Source organism: Talaromyces stipitatus, genomic scaffold (genome assembly GCF_000003125.1).
Source record: "Talaromyces stipitatus ATCC 10500 scf_1105507295515 genomic scaffold, whole genome shotgun sequence".
Lineage (NCBI taxonomy): Eukaryota > Fungi > Ascomycota > Eurotiomycetes > Eurotiales > Trichocomaceae > Talaromyces > Talaromyces stipitatus.
Genome location: NW_002990118.1, coordinates 466067 through 483258, shown reverse-complemented (window position 1 = coordinate 483258; position 17192 = coordinate 466067). Strand labels below are relative to the sequence as shown.

Below are 17192 nucleotides of genomic sequence, written 5' to 3'. Positions count from 1 at the left end.
ATGGCGTATAAAGCTGAAAATATCAGAATGGCTTCAAGGCAACTGGATTGGTGCCATTGATCCAGATCGTGTTTATCAAAAGCTTACAGTTCAACTTCGCACTCCAACACCACCTCCCAGTCGATCAAGTAATTCACAATCCTCTTGCCAGCAAACACCTCAAAATCCACGCCAATTCAATCGTCAGACGGCAACAATAAAGAAGCGTATAAATGAGCTACAACAGGTCCATTTGAGGTGGTTGATCAAGCGATAAACCGGCTGTCCAAAGCATACGAAATGAGCAGGAATGAGCTTCTGATTATACAGAAAGAGGTGCATGATTTACGGGCTGCAAATGAGAAGGAGAAGCAAAAACGTAAACGATCTAGAGCACAAATATCTCATCAAGGATCTCTTACAGCGCAGGAAGCCCAGGAACTAATAACTAGTCGAGGTGAGGCCTCTCAACCTCTTCCGGCTGCACCAGTCGAATCCGAACCTCAGGCCTCTCAACCACGCGTACGAGCGCCACCGAAATGCAGTGGATGTGGGATTGTCGGGCATAGAATAAATCGATGCCCAAATCGTACTACTACTTAGAAAATTGTATATATTTTGTATGTGGGTTAGAAATTCAAGCTTGAAATTCGTATAGAGTGCGTTTTTCGGAGGGAACTGGCCCGCTCGGTGTCCGATTACGTTACACTAGGCGAACTAGTCTGTAAATGGGAAAACTAACCGAAACAGGTCTTCGTATTACCAATCAGTGTGGGTCCTTGAGATCGGTCGTTTCTCTCCAGGTTGGAGTCATACAAGACTTTCATCTTTCGAGGAATGACGACAGAGAAATAGACCTATCCTTCGTCATTGCACAATGGAAGAATAAGTACATCTTCAAGCTCCTACTCGGAACCTATGGCATATTGCGGCCGGCCATCCGCTGCCTGTCATGCTTGTCGGGAGAAACGTGGCAAGGTTAGTCGAGTTACTGCTGTCCCAAAGTCTACTCAGCTAAGCAGCGCTCTTTAAGTGTGATAAACGGAAACCTGGCTGTGGCCAGTGTGCCCGGAAGCGCATTCCTTGCCCGGGATACCGAGACCCGGCAACCGTCATCATTAGAGATCAAACTGTTGCGACTGTAAACAGAGTGCGGAAACGAAGAGACAAGAAAGCAAAACAGGCAAAATACAATGCCAGTATAAAAACCGATCTGTTGCCTACAACACCTGTGAATGAACACACTCCAGGGTTATCTGACCATTCACCTACAGATGTTTATTCCACAGCAACCACAGCAATTCCAGACCGTGACAAACTGACTCTATGCAGTACCTTTACACTAGCACCAGAAGATGCTGCGATTTCTTTCTTTTTATCCTTTTACGCCCCTACATGTCCAATGGCGTATCTTTCAGTTATGGCCACCTCTTCCTCTCTATCAGACATGCTTCCAATGTCCGCAATGCTTGCCCCAGCATTAGCAATGTTGTCCCATGAGGTCAACCAGCCATCTCTAATGAGTTTTGCACGAATGAGATACGCAGCTGCTATTAAGGAGACAAATATCGCCTTAATGTCTGCTCAACTAGCCATCACTGATGCAACACTTGCCTCCGTCCTACTTTTAGCTCTATTCGAGGCCATTGCATTCCAGCGCAGCACCTCGGCTAAGAGCTGGATGGTCCATGTCTACGGTGCGGTGGAACTTATCAAGCTGCGTGGACCCCGTCAGTTTGAGTCGGCTCTCGGTCGTGCCTTGTTTGTTGACGTCAGCAACAATGTTTACGCATTATGTGCACAGCGCCGTGTCGCTCCGCCCGCCGCTATCTCCGAGCTGCGAGCATACTTGGGCAGTATTATAGGAGAAGACAGTCCAGAAGTTGGTCTGGGTCATGTTGCAGACTCTATGGCCAAACTTTTGGCACGAATGACAGTCGTTGGTGCAGACCGGCTCGACCATGAAGCTGTTGTACACCAGGGGGGTGAGTTGAGCGCGAAAATCGCCCATCTGATGAAGCAGCTTGAAGAAATATGTCCCTACGATTTCATGTGCCCCGCCGATACACCGTCCCCGGCTTACCAGGACGTTGCTCACCATTACCAAACGCCCCAGGCAGCCCGGCACTGGAATATTCTGCGCATGATGAAGTTGTTCGTCAATAAATGGATCCATCGTGCTGCTACAGCCATAGAAGATAGTCTATTGAACGGAGACGACACACATGCCATCTTTCCAGCGAAAATACTCGAGTCTGCAACGACTGATGCTCAGTCAATGGTGGTAGATATCCTCCGCAGTGTTACATATTTCCAGTGTCTGCCCTCCTCGATATACTCCAACAAGACCGTAGCACGGTGGTTAATATGGCCATTGTCAGCCGTGGCTACCTCCAGTTTTGCGACGGATTCGGCGCAGAAATATGCTCGAGACAGTCTGCAAACCCTCGGCGAATATACGGGCATACCGCAGGCGGCGGAAGCCATAAATATGGTTGATGAGCAACAAAGTATGGAAGACTGGTAAGCACGAATTTCTAATCTATCTAGCTCTAACGTGATTTCATATCTAACATAAGTACCAAAGGCTACATTTGTGTCATCTCTCTTGATAATGAGAAGAAAAGACGGTTGAGCGAAGGTCTTTCCACTTAATACGACCGCCTTTCTTCATCAAGTCTGTTGCAATATCCCACTTATATACCACCTTAATATGCTTATACAAAGCGTGTATATATCATCAGCCAACATAAAGGAACCAGGCTATAGACAGTTAAATATCTAGCGGTTAGCCTGCAGCTCATCTACATTTTCGGGCTCACCAGAGCCGTGGCCACGGAATCACCACCAAAAAAAAAGACTCGACATTTGGCTGGTCTAAGATACTGTCCAACCCTCTTGGAGATAACAGAAAAGCTTTACGTCATAGGGCCACTTCCCACCGCCGCTACTTCTTAGGGGGGAAAAAATTGGTCAATAGACGTCGCTATGGTAGTAGAAAATGGCTATCTGTATTGGTAGCATTGGAAAATCCGCTATGGACTATCGCAAGGTCTTTCAAGTGGTTCTATGCATCAGTTATCCATTCGCTGCGCCTCACTCTTGTCCCCTTCAGTCAAATCCTCGGCTGGGAGTTATCTGATATTTTATTATGGAGTACTCATGGGAGTAACGTCACTTTCTTCAACGTTGCAGGTGGATAGGCTCCAGAGAGTGGGTATTTGTGAGGTTTGTTCTCACGCCATGGAAAAATACGAGCCCAAACCTCGAAATTGCGGTACATACTTGAATCAGGATGTACTTCATACCAGATATGGTGGATATACACTTACTCCAGTAGAAGAATGACAATGGAGATATCTCCGAAGCATCACGGGGCTGAGCACCATGAACGATCGCATTCCCACTTGCGAAAGCGCACTTCAACCCAGCCTCTGACCAAAACTGCATAAAATGGATCGAGACATGGAGCCGATAGCGTCGATTTAAGCGCGTCCCATCATTAAACATTCTCACTGCATACCCAATTTAGGTTAGGGTTAGAGCATCTGTGGCACAGCTCAACTGACGCTAAGCCAAAAATGGGGGTGCAATTCGAAGTCTTTTTCGAAATTTGTGAATATTGACCAATCACATTGCTAGGCGATAATGAATTACTGGTATCCTCCTCGGCTCTGAGCGATCTTCACTTAGCTTGTTGTCTAGGTTGCCTAGTAATGTAGAATATAGGGTATATGAACAGTAACATGGCCTAGAAATTGATCTTGAAAATTATCATAACTCAACCGCCTCCTCTTTACTGGAAGAATTAAGGAGAAAGCCATTACGTTATACTCTTCTACGCCATCACTATGCATCTAGGTACGAGTTCTATCATTGCTATCGCGGAACTGGTGGTGTACATACCAGCAATCATCTTGGCCTTTTTCGTTTGCGCTCGTCATAGTTTCAGTCGCAGTTCTGGGTACGATGACTCTCTGTTATTCCTCTTGTATTTTCTCAAACTGTTTTGACTTGGACTGACTTGTGTTGATATCATGCAAACAGCTGGTATTATACATTTACCCTATGTCTTATCCGGATCGTAGGAGCTGTCTGTCAGCTCCTGACATTGGCCGATACCACTTCTGTCGGTCTTGTCAAAGCCGTCCTGGTCCTGAACCATATTGGGCTGACTCCTCTTCTGCTGTCAACTCTTGGAATGCTATCACGAATGTGCGTATTGCTCAATTTCACCCTGGATAAAATCTCAATCGACCTAACTCCCTCCTCCTTTGACTAAATAGAGTCGACTGGATTAACGCACGATCCTCCTCCCCACTGCTTTCAGTGACACACTTCCGCTTAGCGCAGCTCTTCGTTGTATTGGGCGCAGTATTCGGTATTATTGGTGCTGTGAATAGCGGTAGCAGCAGTAACGGTAGCAACAATAGCGACATCGATCCGAGTTCGCCTTCGGTATGGAGCCATGTCGCGGTCATTTGCTACGTAGTCACATATGCTATGTTGGTTTATATGATATTTAGGTCACTCCCATTCGTACAAATGATCCCTCCGCAGGAGCGCATCCTGGTGCCTGCCATTGGTCTCGCGTTGCCTCTTGTCTTTGTCCGGCTATTATATCAGGTTTTGATTGTCTTTGTCCACCGAGGGACATTTTCTCGTCTTAACGGACCCATCTTGGTTCAGGTCTTGATGTCCCTCGTTGTGGAGTTCTTGGTGGTTACCATCTTCCTCCTTGTGGGGTTGAAGCTAGATAGGCTCGAGGAATCTGAACAAGGGCCAATTCTCTCTCGACCGTGGAAGAACCGGGACAAGAGACGCCGCAAGCATCGCCAGGGAGTCTATAGTGAAAGTGCGGCTCCTATAACTGGGGGCCATGAAATGGGCCCGGGGGCATACATGGGGAGAGGGGTATAGCACGAATGCACTGCAGTAGCAATTCGGATTATTGGTGGATTGTGGGTAGTCAGCCTTGGGACTGTAGTAGAAGTCCATCTCAATCGTATTTCCCTTCCCTTGAGGGATTGCATTCTGAAATCGAGTTCTCCATATATTACTTCATGTGTAGGAGATAGGGGTTAGCGGATATAATCTTAGCACATCACCAGAATAGAAGCTGGCAGTGCTGCACACACTTGGCTTCATCTTACTATCCAAGTCAGCAAATACGTACCCCCAGCGAAGATTGAGTAGTCTACTAATATCGCCGGGTCCCGACATTTTCCTAGCCCAGATATCAATAGGCCCTTCGTCAGACGGCACTGCGCGTAGATAATGACAATGCATCTACAGATGATCAGATCTCCACCACTAATGAAAGTCCATAAGAAGATCCTCTATTACTAACTCAGATTGAAGATTTGTAAGGAAGGGCAACTATACCGAGTTTAGGCAGCACAAACAAGAGAAATCTCAGGAGTAAAGCCCGCAATATTCAACATTACCGCTCGTTCGAAGCTACTAGGTAATAATGCATCCCCATACTGGCTATTGCTGGCTTTTACTTCGGCCGTTGTAAGGCCAAAAAAGACAAGGCCAAGAATGTTATCAAGTAGTCATCCAGACCAATGCTTCTCAGTATCTTAATTCGTGTACACACTCGTCCGGCAACAAAGATAGGTGTGATCAATATGGATGTCCATATCGTGATAAGAATAGTCAAGCCCCTGCTTTGAGCCATCCTGGTTGTCCCTGCTGCTGGCCGACCTCAACATTCAAGCAGTCTGGGTTTTGATATTTATATTTATTTTTATTCAGATGCTGCGAGTCAGCGAGGCCCTAAGCGTTGCCTGAGACCAACATTATCCTGGTATGCCTACTTAGATAAGTACTCTTACCGGAGGTTGTTCTGGGTTGGTGGAAACATTGCTAGGTCCAAGAACAGGATCCGAAGTGACAAGTATAAGAAGCCAGTGAAATCCCTTCAAATCCCTGCCATTCTTCTTATTTTCACACATATCAAGTAACCCTTTTCTACAACATGGCTCGAGACGCTGCCGGCCCCTCTAAACTTGATACAATCGCAGCCAAAGTCAATGATTTAGCTAGAGTGCCCTCGCTCGTTGAGGAGATAGTCTATTGCCTGTCTATTACCGCGTGGGACGATTTATAATCGATGGCTCTTCAGGATGTCTACATGTCTACATGTCACCCGTCACCTCTATAAATTTCTGAGACAGGACGTGGTCGATAAACTATCACCTGAGCAGGTATATATTGCCACCTAACCCCTCGTCCATGCTTGCCACAAACCCTGGGATACTATTCTACACCCTCCTTGCTAGATGTTTAAGGCAGCCGTTTGAGATGACAGATGACCCGAGAGCCCAAACTCACGGATATATAGGGACTTCTACACATCCTTTCAGTTCTGCACGCCTAGTACCGAATAGAAACGATTCAATACTGATCGCTATGAGAGATTTATTCTACATAGACGTGCTTATGGGGTTATTGGTACTTTGAGCACAAGTTCCAAGGTTCCAAGGTTGGTTGTACAGAAAAATAGGTATCCTTATCTTGCATATGTACATTCCCAGTTCATTCATCGTATTAACGGCTCAAGTGCTCGACGAACCTCGGAAGAAATATTACAGCAGGTTTGCAAAAGAATTCCAGTCACTCCCCTGTAACAGAATACAACGCCTCTAGTATGTATGTCAATTCATCAAGAGTCTCTATATACCTGAAGGCCTCCAGTCTCTTCACGTAAGGGGGCTACATAATACATGCGAAGCATCAATTGTACAAATTTATCAAAGGTCAGAGCCCGCTCAATTTTTTTCAGTAAATGTACACAAACTCGTCATTCTTCCGATCCGTTAAATCCAAGAATGCATTTTCGCCAAGTTCGTCACCACCATCTAATTTCCTACCGGATGGCTGTTCCTCGTTGTTCTCCTCGATGTCGTGATAATGCTCCTGCATAGAATGATCCACCAACTTTGCTGGCTTCCCATTCCTGAAACGCTTTTTCTCTTGTAGCTTATTCAGGAAAATCAAATTTCCCCACTGAATGATAATAATCGCCACCAATGTAGAGAAAATCGCAAGGCAGTCCCGGACACCGGGGTGATAGCTTGGTGCGTCTTTCGAATTGAACAGCAGAGGGCCAATGATATTTCCGGCGCTGCTGGCAGCATTGTACGCGCTCGATATGAACGATCTCTTAGTTGTTCCACCAGTGTTTCCGACAATCCAGGAAATAACAAGTGGGTTACCCCCGTACAAGAATGCTAAAAGGTAATACCCGGCTAATAGAGGGCCTTGATTTCCATGGTGAGGGATCGTGTAGAGCATGGCTAATCCTGCAACGACAGGAAGCATTAACCCCATACACACTGCACCCTTCAAGCGTGCCTTTTGCGCAAGCCAGCAACTAGTTAGGATGACAATGCATTGCAAGGCACCAAAAGGCATGCTCATCAAACTGCTCTTCTCCGCATCAAATCCAAATCCAGCGAGAATCGAAGGCCCAAATACGTTTGTGACACTAGCCCCAACGTTGAGCATCAGACTCATGGCGACGAACAGCCAAGTCTTGGGCTCGATTATAGCTTCAAATACGTGGTCCCATTTGAATTCGCGGTTTCCAGCTCCAGTTTGGTTGGCACGAAGGCGTTCGATAGCGACAATCTTTTCCTCCTCGTTCAGGAATCGAGCTGATGGAATGTCGTTGTCGAGAAGTAGATATATTATTGGAACCGAAGCAACAGTCAAAAGTCCGACAAACATAAAGATTCTTCCATGAGTTAGCGATCGTAAAATAGAAAACGTCATAGACGTGACTGGGATATAAAGCGTAACCAAGGACCAGATAAGAACGTACATCTGCCAGGACTTCAAGACATCAGACTGGATATGTGAAAGACCAACACTCAATCCAGCTGCCACAATATTCCCTATTCCGTTGGTTCCATACCATGCAGCTACCCTGACAGGTTGCTCTGCTCTTCTGTACCACTGGGCCGTAATCATGCTGAATAGTGGAAGGCATCCGGCTTCGAAAAGTCCCAGAAAGAAGCGAGTGGCCATCAGACCACTAAAATTTGTGCACGCCGACATGCACGTCTGCGCAATACCCCAGCCCAAAACGAGTATGGGCATGAGGATTCGGTGCGGAACACGGACAATCAGATATGATGAGAAGGGCTGCCAAATTAATTGTGCAATAGATGAGATCGAACCAATGAGTGAGTATTGGTTGCCTGTGAGCCCCGTGTCTGTCTTCAAACCAAATGTTGCACCATAGCCCAGGACCGTCTTGTCGAGAATCTGCAAGAAGTAAACCCACATGAGAACAACAAGGATAGTCCTGTCAGTTTTCCGACAGATTCGCTTGGACTCTGCTTCGGTGATAATGATTCGTGGAGGGTGAGTCATGTTTGGTTGGATGGTTTCGTTGTCAACAGCGGTGGAAATTTCCACATGCTGCGTGCCTTCTTCTTGTGTCTTCTGATCACCCATCCTGTAAAGACTAGAAGACCATACGCAAAGATTAGAGTAAGAAATGAAATAATATAGGGCACCCAATCAGGGATGTTGTTAAAACGGATAATGACAACAAAAGAGCGAGTGGAAATAGCCCCTTGAGCCCCTTGATGATAATCCGCGTCTCACTGGAAGTGTTTTGATTTTCTGGGGTCTTCAAACGACGATACCACTGCTAGTTATATGCATCTACAGGTGTCTGTAACGGATCAGGTGTTGGCATGAAGCAAAGGCCGCGGGGTGTCAATGATGACATTCTTGCCAGGATTGCTCAGAAAACTCAATAGCCGACAAAAGAAATCTTTAGCAGAATCCTCGCTTACAGACTGGGTCTAGAAATCGGCTAGTCCTGAAAAATCAAGGATATGGACACACAAGGCGAGTAGATTAGAAATCTACACGGAAATCCCCATAGAGATGAGCACAACTCCAGATTTCAATAACCGCGTGGAGACTAGATACAAACTCCGTTGTCGGCTATCCGATTGTCGGGCTATTCCGCTCGATGGTGCAATTCGCTGTACATCAGGGCAGGTTATTACCTTTAAGAGACGCCTCTATCTACTAATCTACGATCTTAGGTTTCGGTAACAGGGACAGTGCTTTGGAAGGTTAGAAACAAGTAAGAATAAGCATCAAAAAGCCATAACTTTAAGCTTCAAGAACTCAGGGAAATGAACGTTTTGGTTGAAACCTGAGTACCAAAGTCGGCTATTGATTGCCACAAATCATAAATGCCGATACCGACAACCCACATATTGACAGGGTTTATCTGACTGCGGGATCCCGATACGTACAACAATGGGTTCCGAGAGTTCCGAATGCATGGAGTACTCCAACCCCAAATCGCGGGGTGCTTAAACGAGGTGTCGGGAGTTTAGATAGTTTTCAGGATTATTTCTATATGGATGACAAGGCACACCAAAGAATGACAGGAACCTGTATTTACAAGAGCAAGTATTGACCCTAACCCTAATGTTCCGCAACATTCTAATGTTCTCACGGACTTGCCAATCGACAAAGATATTTATACTAATACTTTTACACCCTCAAGACCTGATGGGCTCTTGTAGATTTGTTGCTCTATTATTGATGTATTGACCTAGAGAGAGAAGTCTATGAGTCAGCCATATTGTAACGGGCTTGAAGAATACTTGAACCTAATAACTTACATGCTGAAGACCCAGGTCTGCCACTCTTCTCACACCCAACAACTGCATACAAGTTTTTATCTCATCCGCCAAAACTATTGAATGCGTTAGCATAAGCAAATTATTCCGGATTGATAGGAACTCACTTTCAATTGTCCTCTCAACTCCACGAACCCCTCCAGCCCCAAGACCCCAGAATACCGATCGACCAATACCAACACCTTTGGCGCCCAAACACAATGCTTTTACCACATCTGTGCCCCTTCGAATACCTCCATCAACTAATACTTCCACTATGTCGAAGACTTCCGGGCAATATTTGCGAATTTCAAGCAATGTATGCACTGCGGGAGGAGCAGTATCAAGTACCCGCCCAGCATGGTTCGACAATATAATACTTTTCACTTGAGGAAATTGAGAAGCAATATAAGCATCTTCATGTGTTTGGATTCCTTTTAGAACAATAGGTAGCTCTGTATGTTGCGTAATCCAGCTAAGTGTATCTTTCCATGTGAGGTTGTATGCTGGCCCAGAAATTGATGGCACAGCAGGTGTGAGCTGTGGTGACGGTTCGAATCTATCCTGGATTTCTGCTTTTCCACCATGCTGTCCTTTAAGCTCATGTTTTCCTGGAACAGGCTCATCGAGAGTCAAAACAAGGCACTTGATCACTTTCAGCTTATTGATTCGTGCCAGCACTGCTTCGCTTTCTCTCCGGTCCATTTGCACATAAAGCTGAAATCCATGCGCGTGATCTGGTGCTGCATTTTCCACAATCTCCTCCGGGGTCATGGAAGCATTGTTTGAGATTATATGCATAACACCAAATTTACAACATGCTTGGGTAACACCAGCCTCTCCACTAGGGTGGAATCGTCGAGCCATTGCCATTGGAGAAATAAAAATTGGGAGCCCTGATGGCTGTCCCATTATCGTTGTTGATAAGTCACATCTGCTGACGTCAATAAAGATGCGAGGACGCAACAGAATCGAATTGAAAGCTTCTGTATTTAGGCATTTGGTGATGAGGTCTCCTGACGCGGCAAAATTGAACGCCCATGATTCTTTATCCAGTGTTCTGGTTGCTAGCTGCTCTATTTCATCTAGACTTTTCAATGTCTCCAAGGATGGATGCGCTGGATATTATTATTCAGTTAATTTTCTTTTCTATACCTCCGCATGATGATACTGGATTCGCCAACATACCTTTCACAATCTGGACCATGATGGATATATCAATGATAAACCGGTTGAGCCTGGGAAAGTCGCATGCGCTTCTTTGGTAATGATATACGCAAGTAGAGAGAATTTATTATTTAATAGAAGTCATATCATGAAAAGATAGTATTTTACCTGTTATTTTACTTCTGGTCAGATGATAACCAACCTCAAGTGTGACGGCAATTGATCTGGATTCAATAGCCGACTCCATTCGAATTTAATTTTATGCTATGAACTCATAATTGAGAATACATGGCCCTAGATTACACTATGGTCAAACTACTAAACACAAAGAATATTTTTATTTTGTGTTTACAAATGAGGTTGATATGCTTTAACAAGTATTATTTACACTTTGTTTTATTCTATGTATATAAGCACTTGTAGTTTTTAGTTATCATATCTTATAAAGGGTTCAGCAAACGTCCTTACACATTTGCATGTTGTAGGATCCGACCATCAACATTCCGAACATCTTTACGGACTGATTGGCGATATTATCTATATAACCGTCACAAAATTGAAGGCAAGGTAGTAGTCAATCTATGGGATCGTAATATAACTGGGAAAATTATGTGTTATGTGTAGGCCAATACCCGATATTCCCCACGGGGAACCCCCACGGAATACCCTGTCCGTTGCCGATTATCTCGGCAACATCACCACTGGGCATTTGTAAGATGCTGTCAACTGCAAAGTGTAATCACTTACCTAAGAGGAGAAAAGCCATACTCCTGTTTTCCTTCACTCTCAGGGCCTGGTAAGTGCTCCCCAACTTCAGTTAGCGTGGTGATGCTAATTGTTTATCAAGTGCTGCAATTGTAGCAATTGTAAAGTGTACCCATCTACCAGAGCTTGCTAATGATCCAGGCTCCACTTGTCAGTATCATCTACTGGTTATAATTTGCTTATACTAATCGAGAGGTGGAGACAGTACATCAGAACTCGTCATATGGACCAAGTTAGTTCACCCACGCTCCTAAAGTGTCTTATATTTGCTGATAGAACTCAGTGCTGAGTCGAATGCCATTATTATTGGCCGCTTGCATTTCGACATGCATCCATTTGATTGAAGTGTTATTCTTTAAAAGAAGCAGGAAAGCTTTCAAGCCGAACATGAGATGTAGCCTCAAAAGTGCAGAAGGCACATATCAACTCCGAGCCCACAGCTACTGGAAGAAAGATCACTTAACTATTACTCACTCCGGGAGATCCGGACAACAGATGGATTTCTCTTTGATATGAAGGTGCTGATGGTCGTTGACAAGCTATCACAGCTATCGAGAAACCTATTAGTAGCTAGGATTAGAGGATTAGCCTCACCAAGTACACCGAGGCTCTTTTTCAGAACAAATCATAGCAATAATATACACTATTTCTAGCCACTCGATCAAAGTATCAACTAGACCCACAAGGAGACCAACCCATATATGGTTATTGGCATGGGTATATATTCCCATGATTTTCCACCTTCCGAATTTCTTCCTTTCTAAATCTCTCTCTAATTTGCTCAGTAACCTCAACGGCTATAGGAGGAATGAATAGATGGGAATCCCTCGCTTCACTTCTACTAAGTGACAGTTACCTCTCGGACTCTCCACAGGACGAAACTGCACAAAGAAACTCCTCTCCGTCTACCCTATGTCTCGATGAGATCCTACCCCCGCGGCAGGATTCTGATAGGCAGTCCTTGTATAGCGAAGATGCCCACAGAGCAGGAGTATCTAATCAATTTCCCGTTAAACGTGATAGTGAGAGGGAAAAAGGACTTTCAGAGCTGTTACGTATAAGGAGAATGCTAATTTATACCTCCTAGACTGTGATGACGCAAGGAGTTTAGTTTCTTCCTCCAATCTATCTACCGAACAGCCGAATATTGATTGCTTGCTTGTAGGTACCCATTCTTAATCTATATTTGTATCTAGGTACTGATACCTCGGTAGGATCAATTCACGCAAAGGTCTCAGAAGCTTCAAGGGGCTTAGATAAATGAGAAAAAGTTATACCAAGAAGTAATATCGCTGCTAATCCAGCAGAATAAAGATCTTGTTAAAAAGTTATTCCTCTCAGAAAAATAGAATGAAAACCTCTAACAGCGTCTTTCTGAAAGCTAATCTGTCCAGTGTCAATTCTATTATCAGTTTGAAGAACCATGGAATATTCTTAACTGTGGTTATATGTTCTATGCTCCTTGTTATGAGCTGACCTCATGAGCATGTTCGGCGAAACCCTCACGGATATTGACAATAGCGCCTTTCGCCGATCCCCGACAGCCCCGAACATGAGGCTATTCCCAGATCACGAGTGGACATCCAATATCCGGCCGGATATTGACAATAGCGCTCTCTGTCGATCTCCGGCAACCCCAACAATCTCAGCAACCCGGACATGAGGCTATTCCTAGAGAGAAGCCCGTCAGAAGCTCCCGATTCCCCTTGCCTATATAAGATTGTACATGCGTGAAGAACTTGTTGTTTTCTTTCTCTTTCCTTTCCTCATGTTACGTTTTCTATTCGAGTATGCCCTTATAGTGAGCGTTAGGCGGGACTAGCCCGTAACATCCTTGTATCAACACTATTGAGCCACAGTATTGTCCAGTGTGCAGAATGCAAATCACTCTGTATATACGCTGTTGTCCGGAGCTTCTCTAGATATCTAGTGACTGTGGTCAGTCCACATAAAGCAAGTCATTCTATAAAGCCCTTCATGAAGCTATTGACAAAGGAACCTTTCAGCATAAATGGATCTTTGAAATTCTTTGCACGATTTGAGAAAACATACGGCTAGCGGATATCTACGCTGCTTGTGAAAGGATTTTGAATTGAGCTTTATAAAATAACTGACTATTAATGGCTAAGAACGTGATGGAAAGGTATATGGTAGCCCTCAAAGAATCATTCCTGTACTAATAAGCAGATATCAAAGGTCCGGAAATAATGAACCATACAAAGGATGAATCAAAACATTTCAGAGATGGTCAGGAATAATGAAATGAAAGAGCTGTTATGACTTTACTCTTATATAAATACTTCTCTTGACAAGTAGGAAGTTTCAGCTGATAATCTTCTTCCTTAGAATCAAACATTCTCATTAACTCGATTGGTTGAACACCTCTTGAGCTGAACCTCAAGACGAAGAGTAGGGTTTCCATAATTAATCTTGAACAATGGTCGAGGTACTACCACCGACCAGGAGTCGCTCTGCCGGCCTTTGGAACATTAACTCGTCCTTCAGCATATAAAAATACGCCGAAGAGCCATCATCGAACAGCTTTTCTAAAGGTACCCCAACTGCCGTCAACATGGGGCATCAGACGCAAGATCAAATAGACCATATTCTTGACCGAGTTCACTCATTGGACGATCTCTCCGCCGAAGATATTATGGAGTTAAGGTGTCTCTCTGAGCAGTCTATTATTATGGACAAGTTCAAGGTCTCGCCTGCACAGTACTATGACTGGCTTGATAAAATTAGTGATGGTATTCGCGGTGTGGAATACGATGCTCAGAATGCATGTATTATCTTGAAAGGAGGTCCAGGCTGGATGCGTGAAGCTGCTACCGGCATCCTCTATGAACTTCTGTTACCTCTGCGAGACAGAATGAGTGCAGCTACTGGCTCCCTCTACTTCTTGACTGGAAGCAAAAGTAAGTATCTTCTTAAACCTATCTAGTGCTTACCTTCAGCAAATTAACTATAGTCCTAGATTGTTTATTGACCGGCAAATCCTGCCGCTCTTCAAAACAAGCAGATGCGTCTCTCATGAATTTCAAAGCTAAATGGCCAGTTGTGGTTCTTGAAGTCGGCATTTCTGAGACTACAACGAAGCTCTATGATGATGCAAAGCGATGGTTAAAAGGTAGCAATCGTTAAACTAAACTTGTGATACTTGTTGATGTTCAGGAGAAAGGTAGACGGGATACTTTGAACAACAAATGGGGCCTATCTGAGGTTGAATTTCAGGAAACTAGTCGTGACAAGCTCTCTAATCATATATTCCAATGGTATCAATCTAGGGAAATTCACCTTGTCGGTAGCTTCAAGCTATCAATACATTTATGGTACAGTGATGACGACAAGCAATGTATCCTGAACGAGGCCGCCTTTTCACCAGGCAAATTGATCGACCTTACAACCATCCAGGATATTCCTTTGAGATTGGGCTATCTCATGCCTAATGGAAGTGATTTTGATATGAGCCAGCCACTATTGTTTCCCTTAAGAAATCTGGTAGACACGCTGCAAAATGGCTTCCAAATCATTGAAATTGGCAGAGAAAGAGCAGAAGAAATACTTTTCATCATGATGACATGTAATTTCAGAAGCATGGTTTATTTTTCTAGATTGTATGTTATTTCTTATGGTACATGTAAATTATAGTCAAAAAAGACTTTTAGAATGTCGGTTCGGGCGCTTTGCTTGATAATGGCTAGGGTAACAATGTTAAACGATTAAAGTGAGCACCATTTTTGCCAATACATTGAATAGCTTCATTTGGGTATTTTGTATATGCATCCCCAGCCAGCAATATGCTAGTCATGAATTTCAGTTGGTAGAGACACTACGTTGAATTGACTGGTACTGGCCCAGTGCTCAATGCACTCCCTGAGTAATCAATCTAATTAAATAGACCCATCATCTGACTACTACTAGCAATTGCTGAATTTGGCTTGACCTCCACTGAGTGCTGCATCTAGTGCCAGCCCGGTGTACCTTCCCCTTGTGTATATTGAAAGGATGATGAGCAATTCGATAACGATAAGGATCCAAAGACTTAGCTTTCTTCTGTTTGATATATATGCATTCTAGGAATTGTTCTATCTAATTACTGATATTCTAGTGCTAGTTTTGCCTGATCACGTCCACGAACAACTGTTCCATGGGCAGTCTCTGCATGAATAAGAAGGTCTTTTTTGTGTTGAATCAGCTCTCTCTCACAAATGTAACACTCAACTTTTTCAGTGGATCACGGTGGATTCAAGTGTTTCCTCTGAAAATATCTAGTTAGGGATCTGGGGCTTGCATTGTCCTTAATCTGTTCTAACAGCGGAATACTGGGATTACCAACGCAGAGAAAGCAGATAGTCAGTCGTTGTTTAGCAGACGTGATAACACAGATTGTATTGCGCGACAAAGGGAGTCTTTAGTCTCCTCTTAAACCTTGAGCTGAGATCATTTAGCAAGAGAACCAGAATCCTCTTTATTGGGTGTATACTAGCGATGAGGTTGCTGTTGGATGCGAGGGTGCAGTCGAGATCTGGATAGTGTTGGAACTAAACTACGCTATTCCCTTTTGGGAATAGGATTTAGAGAATCGTATGAATATTGATCAACAGGAAATTTCGAGAATCAGATTCTATATCGATTTCGCATACCAACACAAGGTTGATATTACAAATCAGCTTCACAACCTACATCTAGAAAGTTCGATTAAGCACAGATTGTGGTTTTTAGTGATGTCATTTTCATTGAGAATGTAAGTATAAAAAGGATCAAGATTGTCAGATAGCGAAGTTTTAGATAGTGTGCACGAATATCAGAAAAATCCCTACTCTAAGAAACTTCTTTGGTTGGCCTAACCCAGTTAGAACTAGTACGGAAAACTTCCAATAGATATGTCAGCGTGCTACACCCGTGAATCTCCCTCCGGCGCGGATCAACTATGTTCCGAGAGTCATGTGACCTCCGTAAAGGGGTCAGCACAGCTGTAGTTAATGTGTTTCAGGGGTAAGCGGCGCACCCGGGTAAGTGGCACACCACATCAAAATTCCATCCGGATTTCTAGCAACAACTTTCCGCAGAACCAACAGCATTAAAAAATGGTTAAATCGCGTACGAAAAATGATCCTAGCTATGAAGGGAGGCTTTCTCTTGCTATTGATGCGCTAAATAACGAAAAAATCACGAAATTACGCGACGCCGCACGCACTTTTGACGTATCTTTAACAACACTGCGAAGGCGCCTGAAGGGCTCAGTTCCAGCGCATAATGCCGGTATTACACGCAGAAAGATAACCCCTACAGAAGAAGCTGTACTCCGGGGTTGGGTCTTCTCACTAGAGCGCCGTGGCGTTCCGCCTAGGCAGCATATGCTCCATGAAATGGCAAATATTTTGCTAGCTCAAAGAGATCCTACCAAAATACCTGAGAAGGTTGGTAAGAATTGGGTAACAACCTTTCTTAAGCGACAACCGGATCTCAAGGCTAAATTCGCACACCGATTATCCTATTCTAGAGCTCTTTGTGAGGATCCAGTCGTTATTGGTGGCTTTTTTGAGGAGATTAAGCAGCTCAAAGAGGAATATGGGATTGCCGATGAAGATATATACAACTTTGACGAGACAGGGT

The 17192-nt window shown here is 44.1% G+C and overlaps 7 protein-coding genes across 7 annotated transcripts in view, besides 2 other annotated features; 5 read left to right on the top strand and 2 right to left on the bottom strand.

Moving 5' to 3' along the window:
• Nucleotides 1–582, top strand: part of TSTA_042050 (uncharacterized protein) — a gene marked incomplete at both ends in the record, with an annotated part of 626 nt that extends 44 nt beyond the window's left edge. The window contains 2 exons of the mRNA XM_002484638.1: nucleotides 1–128; nucleotides 227–582. The exon at nucleotides 1–128 is cut by the window's left edge and continues 5 nt beyond it. Of these exons, the coding sequence (XP_002484683.1) occupies nucleotides 1–128; nucleotides 227–582 (484 nt within the window). The remainder of the gene's footprint in view (nucleotides 129–226) is intronic.
• Nucleotides 583–897: 315 nt separating this feature from the next.
• TSTA_042040 (uncharacterized protein) lies at nucleotides 898–3492 on the top strand (the record flags this gene model as incomplete). The annotated part of the gene is made up of 3 exons (XM_002484637.1): nucleotides 898–957; nucleotides 1013–2502; nucleotides 2567–3492. The coding sequence occupies 3 exons, from the start codon at nucleotides 898–900 to the stop codon at nucleotides 2589–2591; spliced, it is 1575 nt and encodes a 524-aa protein (XP_002484682.1). The 3' UTR covers nucleotides 2592–3492.
• A 338-nt stretch (nucleotides 3493–3830) lies between these two features.
• TSTA_042030 (uncharacterized protein) lies at nucleotides 3831–4899 on the top strand (the record flags this gene model as incomplete). The annotated part of the gene is made up of 3 exons (XM_002484636.1): nucleotides 3831–3943; nucleotides 4027–4194; nucleotides 4266–4899. The coding sequence occupies 3 exons, from the start codon at nucleotides 3831–3833 to the stop codon at nucleotides 4897–4899; spliced, it is 915 nt and encodes a 304-aa protein (XP_002484681.1).
• An 816-nt stretch (nucleotides 4900–5715) lies between these two features.
• Nucleotides 5716–5736: a sequence feature (AT_rich).
• A 1029-nt stretch (nucleotides 5737–6765) lies between these two features.
• Nucleotides 6766–8448, bottom strand: TSTA_042020 (MFS transporter, putative; the record flags this gene model as incomplete). The annotated part of the gene is made up of 2 exons (XM_002484635.1): nucleotides 6766–7723; nucleotides 7811–8448. 2 exons carry the CDS (start codon nucleotides 8446–8448, stop codon nucleotides 6766–6768), a joined length of 1596 nt encoding a protein of 531 aa, XP_002484680.1.
• Nucleotides 8449–9499: 1051 nt separating this feature from the next.
• On the bottom strand, nucleotides 9500–10848 carry TSTA_042010 ((S)-2-hydroxy-acid oxidase, putative; the record flags this gene model as incomplete). The annotated part of the gene is made up of 4 exons (XM_002484634.1): nucleotides 9500–9574; nucleotides 9645–9718; nucleotides 9770–10759; nucleotides 10830–10848. 4 exons carry the CDS (start codon nucleotides 10846–10848, stop codon nucleotides 9500–9502), a joined length of 1158 nt encoding a protein of 385 aa, XP_002484679.1.
• A 3297-nt stretch (nucleotides 10849–14145) lies between these two features.
• Nucleotides 14146–14717, top strand: TSTA_042000 (uncharacterized protein; the record flags this gene model as incomplete). The annotated part of the gene is made up of 2 exons (XM_002484633.1): nucleotides 14146–14491; nucleotides 14551–14717. 2 exons carry the CDS (start codon nucleotides 14146–14148, stop codon nucleotides 14715–14717), a joined length of 513 nt encoding a protein of 170 aa, XP_002484678.1.
• Nucleotides 14718–16367: 1650 nt separating this feature from the next.
• TSTA_041990 (uncharacterized protein) overlaps nucleotides 16368–17192 on the top strand; it is a gene marked incomplete at its 3' end in the record, with an annotated part of 1074 nt that continues 249 nt past the window's right edge. Inside the window, exon 1 of the mRNA XM_002484632.1 lies at nucleotides 16368–17190. Coding sequence (XP_002484677.1) covers nucleotides 16664–17190 — 527 coding nt within the window. The 5' untranslated portion in view covers nucleotides 16368–16663. The remainder of the gene's footprint in view (nucleotides 17191–17192) is intronic.
• Nucleotides 16691–17191: a mobile genetic element.